The sequence below is a fragment of the Myotis brandtii genome, unplaced genomic scaffold (assembly GCF_000412655.1).
Source record: "Myotis brandtii unplaced genomic scaffold, ASM41265v1 scaffold536, whole genome shotgun sequence".
Lineage (NCBI taxonomy): Eukaryota > Metazoa > Chordata > Mammalia > Chiroptera > Vespertilionidae > Myotis > Myotis brandtii.
The window spans coordinates 3,350,886-3,362,423 of NW_005369967.1; the positions used below are offsets into that span (position 1 = coordinate 3,350,886).

Below are 11,538 nucleotides of genomic sequence, written 5' to 3' on the forward strand. Positions count from 1 at the left end.
CTTGGGGCCTAGGGCCAGGCCCAGCGTTTCCGCGGCGGGAAGGGAAAGGGAAAGGGTCGACCCACCAGGCGGCGGGCCGGGGAGCGGCACGCTCGCGCTAGACGGGCTGGGTCAAAGATGGACGGGGCTGGAGTTACCCGGAGGCTGGGGGCTCGGGGAGCCGCTCAGACTTTTCTTACCATCGCGCCAAACTCTTTCGCTGCAGCCGCCGCCGACACACCGCCACACACGAGCTTAACCACGACGCCGCCAACAGCCAACCCCCGCGAGAGGAGCCGCCGGAAGTCGTCAGAGGCGCAGCGCGAAAGAGCCAATGGGACCTTAGAGTCTCACAACTTCCGGAAACTAGAGCGGATTCCGGCCCTGTTTCAGCCATCTTGGATAAGGGCGACGAGCTACACAGGGAATCTTCTGGAACGTGAAAAATAATTTTTTTCCCCTCAAAACGCTTGTTGTCCTTACTCTCGTTGTGAGACATACGGCTAACGTGATCACAGATGTAAATAGTGACACAAGTCACTATTTAAAAGGCAGAGCACAGAATAAAAAAGGGGGGGCGGAAATAGTTGCTCAAAAATGGCGGCAGTGTAAGAATGCCGGGCCATAGGTCAGTTGTTACCCGGAAGAACCCATTTAAAGGCGGGGGCGATGAGGCAATCCGGAAGTGGATATAATGAAGAGGTGCCACTTGGCGGCCATGGCTGCGGTAGTATCTGTGGCTCCGGGTCAAAGCCCAGCGGAGAGGAGTGATACGGGGAGCACCGGCTATAGGGCGGAGGGAGCTTTGTATCGGATTCGCTGCTGAACTCCAGTCTCTTCGTTAGAGACGTACAGGACTCCTTTCCTCATTCGAAACTCGAAGGAGAGTTTGCCGGGACTGGTGGGCTGGTTCCAGCTGGGGGGATCACCGGTTCCAGCAGGGTGTCCCAAAGAGCTAGGGGTGCCGCAGAACCAACAAGTTCGCTTGGGTTTTCCTCCTTTTCCTGCTGCCGCCTGCAACGTTGTCTGTGGAGAGAGTGGGCCCATTGTGCCCTTCTCATTCCGACCATTGAAGGAATCGCTTCTTGGCGTATTTTTTTCCCCATTGACTTTTCCCATCTCTGTTAACGCACCGGAATCCAGGGACTGGAGTCTGAAAACTCAGGGGCTGGGGACCTAAGATTGCTGAAAGTTCTCTCTGATGCTACTATCAGCCCACGGGGGCTGTTTCCAGGTACGCTCACGAGAAAGGCGCTCCGTGAACACCTCCGCCGGCAGGGAGGACAGAAGAACTGGAAAGTCCCTCTCGTTCTCTTGGAATCACGACGCGCGTGTAAGAACCCGTGGAAGCCACTGAAAATCTGTAGTCCGGTGGTGGTGGGCGCGTACAGGAGGGCAGAATGGATGATTTCATCTCCATCAGCCTGCTGTCTCTGGCTATGCTGGCGGGATGTTACGTGGCTGGAATCATTCCCTTGGCTGTTAATTTCTCGGAGGTAAGCAATTCGCAGTTGTTCGTGGGCTGTCCGGCTGGCCGCTGGGAAGTAGTGGGAGTGGTAAAGGAAAGCCGCTTCCTCAGTTAATCCCAGGGCTAAAGGTTTTATTAAGGAAGACCATCTTTTTAAAAGGTGCATAACATTTAACAATGGGAACAAGCCTTATAGTCAGCATCCGAGTTCTGGACCTGGGTGGGTGGATCCACTGCAGATCCTGGAGCACTCCCAGCTCCCTGGAACCGCAGCCAGAAATCTGGAGCTCTGTGCATTTTCCTGGAGAGAGGCACTAACTAACATTCTTTTGGTTTCTCAGAAGTTTCAAGGAATGAAGGTTCCGGATTGCTATGAAGAAATACAAATGGCGAATGTTGTTTGTTCATAGGAATTAATATCAATATAACTTCTTTTTTTGAGAAGATCAAGCATAGTTGTTTTTTTGTTTTTGCTTTTAAGAGAAGTAATGTTTTGGATACCCGTGTTAGAATGGAGAAAGAAAAAATACTTTAAAAAACTTTAATTAGAGCGTCGGCCTGCGGACTGAAAGGTCCCAGGTTCGATTCCCGTCAAGGGCATGTACCTTAGTTGCGGGCCCATCCTCAGTAGGAGATGTGCAGGAGGCAGCTGATCGATGTTTCTCTCTCATTGATGTTTCTAACTCTCTATCTCTCTCCCTTCCTCTCTGTAAAAAAATCAATAAAATATATTTTTTTAAAAACTTTAATTAGGTTGTTCTTAACTCACATTTCCTTTTAAAGAAGAGCATTGGAATGGATATTTGAAGTTGTTTTCAGATCTGTTTACTTAGAAGTGAAATTTTTGTTAATATGTTTTTAAATTTTGGTTAATTGTCATTACCCGAACAAACGTTAACTAACTGGGGAAAGGAAGACTGATGAAAGCGTTGTTCAGTGAAAATGGAGATGGGTTCTTCAGGTTGCCATAAAGAGTGCACAAGGTGCACAGAGCTCAAAGATTTAGGGAGAAAAACAGCTACATTGGGGGCAACAGGATTTCATAAGTATGACCTGGAGTTGAGTAAAAGAGGCCGTTTTACTGCGGGTCCCGGAAGTGCTTTCCCAGGATAGGGAAAAGGAGAAGGGCCTGAAGTAGAAAGGAAAAGTTACAGCTGAGGTGTGAGGTAGGCCCTATGTAGCAGACTGGTAGCCCACATACCAAACTTAGCTGGTAGACTTATTTTGTTAGATTAGCAGTGTTTGATTTTATTATTGTTGTCTTTGTCTATATTCCCTCAAGGCAACAGTTGGTAGAGCTGAGTAGCAGTAGATTGTCGCTGTCCTTCTTGGCTGCAAGGCCTACCGAACTCATTTTGACTACCTGCCTGCCCAGTACTTTGTGAGCCTGCTGTCTTTCCTCTCAAATATAGATATATATTTCAGAGAGGAAGGGAGAGGGAGAGAAAGCTAGAAACATCAATGATGAGAGAGAATCATTGATCAGCTGCCTCCTGCACGCCCCATACAGAGGATGGAGCCCGAAACCCAGACATGTGCCCTGACCAGGAATCCTGGTTCATAGGTCGATGCTCAACCACTGAGCCATGTACCAGCCAGGCTAAACTATATTTTCTTAAAACTACGTTAGAATTGAATTGATATTAATAGGGCTGACATTTGTAAGCTTAAGTTGGTTCATATATATTTAAAGATTTTTTAATTGATTTCAGAGAGGAAGGAGAGGGAGAGATAGAAACATCAGTTACTCCCTGCACACCCCCTACTGGGGATGGAGCCTGAAACCCAGGCATGTGCCCTGACCCTGAAATCTAACTGTGACCTCCTGGTTCATAGGTTGATGCTCAACCACTGAGCTACATGGGTCGGGCAGTGGTTCATATATTTAAAAACAGATTGAGGTGACATTTATCAAGAATTATAATTCACATAAGAGACTGATAAAATTTATTCCTATAAAATGCTTAGGACTTTTCCAATTTCAGTATTTTCTCACACTATTCTTTTTTTTTTTTTTAAAATATATTTTTATTGATTTCAGAGAGGAAGGGAGAGGGAAGGAGAGAGAAACATCAATGATAAGAGAGAATCATTGATCGGCTGCCTCCTGCACACCCCACACTGGGGATCGAGCCCACAACCCAGGCATGTGCCCTTGACCAGAATCGAACCTGTGACCCTTCAGTCCGCAGGCCGATGCTCTATACACTGAGCCAAACTGGCTAGGGCGCTCATACTATTCTTGGATGATTTTTGCAATATGCAGGTATATGCTATTTTGTTTTTCACTGAAAGGAAATGTGTACATGAGTGGTGTAATTAACCAGGCCATTAATAAAGATAATTAGTATGTTATGTCATTCTAAATTGATGGCCTTGTGGTCTTTTCCAACTGTAGGTCTTAAAATGCTATAAATCGGCACTTATAATACCTGTTAATTACATCAAGAACAATGCATTTTGAGCTGTTAGAATAAAATGAAAGTTATATATGTTAGAGACATTTTAGAATTTAACTGGTGTTTTCTATCTCCTAGAAATTAAGCATTTTTTTCTTGGTAAATTATACTATTATTATCGACCAAAGTATTGTGAAATTCGTGAGATGATAAATACTAGTATGTAAAAATAAACTTCATTCATGGGGACTGGGAAGCACAATTTCTACCCTTAGAAAATAGCTCCCTAGATTCCTAGCTTTTCTTTTCTTTATTTTTTGTTAATCCTTACCCAAGGATATTTTTTCCATTGATTTTTAGACAGCGTGGAAGGGAAGGGGAAAGAGAGAGACAGAGAGAGAGAGAATCATTGATGTGAGAGAGACACATTGGTTGCTGGGGATTGAGCCTACAACCAAGGTACGTGCCCTTGACCGAAATCAAACCTGCAGGGCCAGACCAAATGATTTCAAGGGCCGTATACAGCCCTGGAGCCAGATGTTCCCTACCCCTGCTTTACTCCTGTCTGGTAAAGGAGTTGGACACACTAGTTTAGTACTAGCTTATGTTTTTTAGATTCAGTTGTTAATGAGCAGTTTTCTTTGGCTCCAAATGGAAATACTACATGTGTGTGTTGAGAGCCTACAACTTAACATTGCCTAGTATAAACCCAGCTTAGCAGGTGCTCTGATTGATTATGAAGTTCAGATATTAACAATGGCTAAGTGGGATTTTAGATCAGTTATCTGAGGATTGTTATTTACCTGAGCATGTCTTCTTTTTGTCACAGAGCTGGTAAGGGAGAACAAGCTATGTTTGCATCAGACCTCTAGGGCAATATTCCTCAAGCTATCTGGTAAATGACCAGCTTTTATTTTTAATTTCCATTTCATTGAAGACCCAATATATTTGTAAAAATGAAATACTTAGAATATGAAGGGGGGGGGGGAACATGTAAAATACAGGCCCAAATGCAGTGCTATTAAATTGAAGAGACATACAATGACTCCTTTAGTAATTATAATGATCGTATTGCTATAAAATTTTTGGAGGCTTTCTCTCAGTTTCGTACTTTTCTCATTGCAGACTAGTTTGGATTATAATGACACATTTTTTATGTGTTAAAACAGTATAAATCCATAGGTATGCAGATAACTTCAATAAAGAACTGAAGATGATTAATAATGGCCACTAATTTCAAAAGGAACTATCTGAGACAGGTAGTATAGTTCAGAATCAGTGTCACTACTTGAACAAGTTATTTAACATCCAACTCTGCTCTGTTAAATGACCTAGTAGGATTGTTTTGAGAATATAATCCTATCTAATAAAGGGAATATAAAACAAAAAAAAAGAAAAAAATAAATAAAGAGGGAATATGCTAATTGCTGTCCCGCCCTCAAAGATGGCGGCACCCATAGCCAATAAGGAGGGAATATGCTAATTGACTGTCCCACCCTCAAAAATGGCGGCGCCCACAGCCACAAGATGGCTGCGCTCAGCCCCGCCAGCGCGCCTGCCTCCAGAGTCCCCCAGTCCCCTAAGTCCCCCAGCTGCCCAGGGCCGGCCTGAGGCACAGGTAACCAGGGCCGGTCGAGGCTCGCGCTGCCTGCAGTGGCAGCAGCAGAGGTGTGACGAGGCGTCGCCTTCCCCTGATCACTGGGTCACCTCCCACCCCTGAGGGCTCCCGGACTGTGAGGGGGGCAGGCCGGGCTGAGGGACCCCCCCTCCAGTGCATGAATTTTCATCTACCAGGCCTGTAGTGAAATAATATAAGCACAGGCCTTAACACTGTATTTAGAACATAAAGATTTTTTAAATGTTGACATTATTCTCAGTACTGATTTTGAAAACTTTTTAAGTATATTTTTACTAGAGGCCTGGTGCATGACATTCATTCACTGGGGGTAGGAGGGGGAGTTCCTCAGTCCGGCCTGCAAGGGGAGCGGGCCTAAGCTGGCAGTCGGACATCCCCCGCGGGGTCCTTAGCGCTGCCTCAGAGGCGGGAGAGGCTCCTGCCCCTGCCACTGCACTCGCCAGCCCTGAGCCTGGCTTCTGGCTGAGTGGCACTCCCCCTGTGGGAGCGCACTGACCACCAGAGGGCAGCTCCTGCATTGAGCATCTGCCCCGTGGTGGTCAGTGTGTGTCATAGTGACCGGTTCACTATTTGGTCTATTTGCATATTAGGGTTTTATTATATAGGATTGATTTCAGAGAGGAAGGGAGAGGGGGAGAGAGAGAGAAACATCAATGATGAGAATCATTGATCAGCTGCCTCCTGCACACCCCACACCTGGGGCATGCAGGATCCAACCCGCAACCCGGGCATGTGCCCTAACCGGGGATGCCATGACCTCCTGGTTCATAGGTCTCGCTCAACCACTGAGCCATGCTGGCTGGGCAATCAGTTTTTGTTTTTTTTTAATATATATTTTTATTGATTTCAGAGAGGAAGGGAGAGGGAGAGAGAGAAGAACATCAGTGATGGGAGAGAATCATGGATTGGCTGCCTCCTGCACGCCCCTCACTGGGGATCGAGCCCGCAACCCAGGCATGTGCCCTTGACTGGAACTGAACCCGGGACCCTTTAGTCCGCAGGCCGATGCTCTATACACTGAGCCAAACCGGCTAGGGCTGGGCAATCAGTTTTTTAAAAATGCATTCCGCCCTCACCCCCATCCCCAAATGCAAATGACACTGTAGTCTCATAAACTGAGTACTATCGTTAATTTTAAAGCTTTGTTTACTAATTTGATAGATAAAAACACATTTTTGTTATTTTAATTTTCTCAGTTCAGTTGAACATCTTATATAGTAATAACAATATTATTGCCAATGTTTTCCCAGGTTCTTTCCCAATGGGCTTTTGTTTGTTTTTGTTTTTGTAGTCACACTGAACAGTCTTATAGGATTTCCACTTTTGTTTAGTTCTTTTATATTTAGAAAGGACTCTTATACAAAAAGAAAAGGAATTAGTCTTGTTTTTGCAAGATTGGAGGAAGTGGCATTAATAAAGTATTGTTTGTTATTATCTCTGTGTCAAATGCATTAGGACATGGAAAGCCTATATGATGCTGGCAAAATGGCAAATACAGCATTGTGTACTTGAACTTTTAGCCAAGTATCTGGGTTTTACTTTGTTGTTCTTGTGGCTTAGAAGCTTTCTTCTGCATGCTGCTGAGGCTGTTAAAGATAAGCAATAATGGCAGTCACTCTGTGCTGTGTGCTAATATACTATTCCTACATGATAATAATAGTAATAGTAGTCATCATCTCTGCTCTTTTTTTTTTTATTTTTAATCCTCTCCCAAAGATATTTTTTTTCCCATTGATTTTTAGAGAGTGGAAGGGAGGGAAGAGGGAGAGAGAGACATCTAACTGAGAGAGACACATCAATTGGTTGCCTCTCATACATGCCCAACCAGGGCCAGGGATTGAACCTGCAACTGAGGTATGTGCCCTTGCCTCGGAATTGAACGTGAGACCCTTTGGTCATCAAGCCGATGCTCTAACCACTGAGCAATTGGCCAGGGCTCAGCTCCTTCTTACAGAGGACACTGAACTTGCTCAGGGTCACACAGCTACTATTCAGAGGCAGGGAACTTTTTGGCATCTTGTCTCAGATGTAAGGACTTGAAAAACAAAGTTCGTATTTGAGCTTCCTTCATTTCCTTCATTAGCTGATAGTGTAGTAGTTAAGTTGACATTAGGAAGTATCTCCTTAAAGCAGGTTTGTTAGGTTTGTTTGTAAGAATACGGAGAAAGCTTTTTAAAAAATATATATTTATATTTTATTGATTTTTTTACAGAGAGAAAGGGAGAGGGATAGAGAGTTAGAAACATCGATCAGCTGCTTCCTGCACACTCCCTACTGGGGATGTGCCCGCAACCAAGGTACATGCCCTTGACCGGAATCGAACCTGTGACCCTTGAGTCCGCAGGCCGACGCTCTATCCACTGAGCCAAACTGGTTAGGGCTGGAGAAAGCTTTTGTTGCTTGAACAAGAGTTTAGTCTGTACCCTAAATGTTTCATCTCTTCAGTGCATAGAGCTTTGAAGGGATTAGTTTTATAACAAAGGATGCATCTTTAATTTTTTAGGAAACTACAGTTGATGAGTTCAGTACTGAAATGAGCATGGTACAAGGAGGGTTGAAATAAACTATTTTCAATATTAAGAGCTTTAAAAATTATTGACTTATATTTAGTGTGACCAAACAATTTGTTGACTGTTTTGGTGAACAAGGAAAGAAAAACTACTTAACTGTCTTGGTGTCTGCCAAGAAAATTAAACTGACTTCAAAGCTTTGAGCTGATAGTTAATTGCAATGAGTACAAGCTGTTGTTTTAAATAATACGTCTGGTCAGTCCTTTGGCTCAGTCAGGCTACAGCTGTGAAATTGTAAAATAAGATGCATAAAACCAATGTATTGCAGTGTTCATGTCTCTCTTGAGCAAATATTTCATTTCTCTGACAGAAACTATCACTTTGGGAACTCACTTTTCATCTTGAACTGCACTTAGAATATGTAGTTCTTCCTTCAAATACACCTTTTTGGTGATTTACCATAAGCAAAAGAGAGACCCTGTCAGCATTTTAATTCTAACATACAGTTTTGAGATTGAATCCCAAGCTGTGAAATTATGTGAACAAATAATCTATATAAATAACATGGAGCCACATATGTAGTGCTTAAAATAAGTCTGATTGCAACTAAAATGATGTAGGTAGTTAAGAAATTAAGAAAAAATAAAAACTGAAATGACAACCCATGGCAATGATGTTTTTTTAAAAAATATATATTTTTATTTATTTCAAAGAGGAAAGGAGAGGGGGAGAGAGAGAGAGATAAACATCAATGATAAGAGAGAATCACTGATAAGCTGCCTCCTGCACACCCCCCACTGGGGATTGAGCTGGGGGCATGTGCCCTGACCGGAATCAAACTGACCTGGTTCATAAGTCCACACTCAGTCATTGAGCCACATTAGGGTGAATTTCTAGAAGTGAAATTGCTGGATCAAAGAATTCACAGTTTTGAGACTTTAAATCTAAATTGCCAAATTCTGGTTCAGATAGGTTGTGGCAATTCACATTACCACCAGTGTTAGACAAGTATGATCATTTCTCCCTATCATGGATAGTAGAAAAACTTTCCTACATCATTGCAAATCTGGTAAATTTTAAAATGGCATCTCTATGTTTTAACTGGCATTAATTATTCATGAAGCTGACCCTATTTTATTTTCACTAGCCATTATAGATTTTGGTCTCACAAATGAGCAGAGCTCACAATCTTGATTAGATACTTCAGAAATTTTTTTCCATTCATTCATCAATCTTTTCAACAGTTTTCTTTTTTTTTTCTTTCCAGGAGCGACTAAAGCTAGTGACTGTTTTGGGTGCCGGCCTTCTCTGTGGAACTGCACTGGCAGTCATCGTGCCTGAAGGAGTACATGCACTTTATGAAGATATTCTTGAGGGTGAGAGAGAGAAAGGCCTTCTTTGAAATATGTTATTCACATGGAGGGTTGAAAGGAACTTAATGGTATTTCTTCTGAACTCAATTGACATTTGCCATAGAAGTCTACCCTAAAAGGAGTTCTTAAAATATATGTTTTGACATTTTTTACATTGAACACATCCTTAGCAGTATATGATTTGAATGCCCCAATTCATGAGTACCACTTAAGATTTATTTTCAATAATGCATGAATTTCAGTCTTTCAAAGTCTGACTGACCTTTTTTAATGCCCACTTAAAAACTTCCCAAATCCTACATGATGGGTATTTTTAGTATTCTTTAATTGAAAAACTATGTAGATATACTAGTACACATTTGGATTTAAGGACTCTTTATAGTAAACTTTGTAGATCAAGCATGTCAAACTCAAAGGCTAACACGGGCCAGATAAACAAGGTTTAAGTTTCTGTGGGCTGCAAAAAAACAAAAACTTCAATTTTCATAGAAACGTAGGTTTATTTCAATAGAGACATGCTGAACACAAAGGGCTGAAATAAATGAGTAATCGTTAACATAAAATAATAGAACATTTTAATAAAAATTAATATTTTTTCTTGAACATTAACTTACCAGACACTGAATAACTGCACAAATTAATAAGCGTGATGCAAATAAATCAATTTGCATTACGTGGCAATCAGCTGCTAAAATATTCGCTGCTAATATTAGTAGAGAGAAATGGTGCGCCTGTGCGTAAGGCGAGTAAGGGAAATGAATGCAACATGATTATAGTAATCAGTCATTAGTGAACATTGTAGTTCATTATTAATAATTATGTAGAACAGGATATTGTAAAAATTAAGTTATGAAATGTTTATTAAAATGTTTCTTACATACCGTTATATTGGCTAGGCCACAAAAATATTCATTGTGGGCTCCATGTAGCCCGTGGGCTGCGAGTTTGACATGCTTGTTGTAGATAATTGGTGAGGACCCCTGCAGTAAAGAATAAAGAAAAACTAAATATCTAAAGAGGACTCTCCTGACACTAATAACAATCAGAGAACAGTATACCTGTGTGAGAACAAATGCTGGACAGTCCTCTTGGTTCACTCACCTGCTAAATAATTTGGTCCTTCACACCAGTTTGAAAACATAACTTGATTCAAATTTGTGATTCAGCAAAATCAGACTGCTACTTGTCATGAAACATCACAGATACCTGTAAGGATTAGGAACAGGCTGAGGATTTGTCAGCTTTAGGGGGAGAAAAATAATAAGGAACCTTAGAGCAGTGGTCCTACTCTTTTTTGATCACACATCCTATTGGGGAAAAAGATATATATGTATTATTCTATTAATATATTGTGTTCATTATAAAACTCATACCTAAAATTATAGAAAAGTTTAAACTAAGATTAAAGTAAATATGTGTCAGAGTTTTCTTTCATATCCCAGTGGATCAGCTTGAATTTTTCTAAGTATAATTATTCCACTGTAGTGATCAATATCCTAGTATACTAGGAAACATTCAGACCATGACTAAATAGACAATTAAAATTTTTTTCTTGGCTTTGTAGCTAAGAAAGAATTATGGGTTGTTTTCTAAACTTGTCTGATAATAAAATTTCCTTGGGGGTGGTGGTGTGTCTTTTAAAAATATAGTTTCTTGGCCTCCCCAAAGAAAAGGCCTGGGTATATCTATTTTTAACAAATTGCCAAATAATTCTTAATAGACAAGTTTGGGAAACACTGGGGTAAAGGAAAGAAGTGCTTAAGGTATAAGTTGTTGTTTTTTAATAATAGTTTTATTGAGATATAATTCACATACCATATTTCAGATATAGTTTTAATGTTTATTATGTGTTGGGTTATATCCCTTTATTTTCAGTTTTTCTGATTTTGACTCAGAATATTTTTGTGGATTCATCTGAAAATAGATATTTTATAAACCTACTTTTTTAAAAATAAGCGTTCCTGTCTCTTTAACCTTTCATCATGGATTGGTCTCCAGCTCTAAGCCATCATTTAAAATTTATTTTATTATTTTTATTTACATACTAGAGGCCCGGTGCACAAAAATTTGTGCACTGGTTGGGGAGGAGGGGTGGGGGGTGTCCCTCAGCCCCACTTGTGCCCTCTCACAGTCTGGGACCCCTTGGGAGATAACCACCTGCTGGCTTAGGCCC

The 11,538-nt window shown here is 41.5% G+C and overlaps 2 protein-coding genes across 2 annotated transcripts in view; one reads left to right on the plus strand and one right to left on the minus strand.

The window, feature by feature from the left end:
* Nucleotides 1-289, minus strand: part of ERH (enhancer of rudimentary homolog (Drosophila)) — a 14,209-nt gene extending 13,920 nt beyond the window's left edge. Inside the window, exon 1 of the mRNA XM_005877935.2 lies at nucleotides 180-289. Within this exon, the coding sequence (XP_005877997.1) occupies nucleotides 180-182 (3 nt within the window). The 5' untranslated portion in view covers nucleotides 183-289. The remainder of the gene's footprint in view (nucleotides 1-179) is intronic.
* Nucleotides 290-645: 356 nt separating this feature from the next.
* The window catches only part of SLC39A9 (solute carrier family 39, member 9), a 41,924-nt gene continuing 31,031 nt past the window's right edge, over nucleotides 646-11,538 (plus strand). The window contains exons 1-2 of the mRNA XM_005877936.2: nucleotides 646-1,475; nucleotides 9,260-9,368. Of these exons, the coding sequence (XP_005877998.1) occupies nucleotides 1,380-1,475; nucleotides 9,260-9,368 (205 nt within the window). The 5' untranslated portion in view covers nucleotides 646-1,379. The remainder of the gene's footprint in view (nucleotides 1,476-9,259; nucleotides 9,369-11,538) is intronic.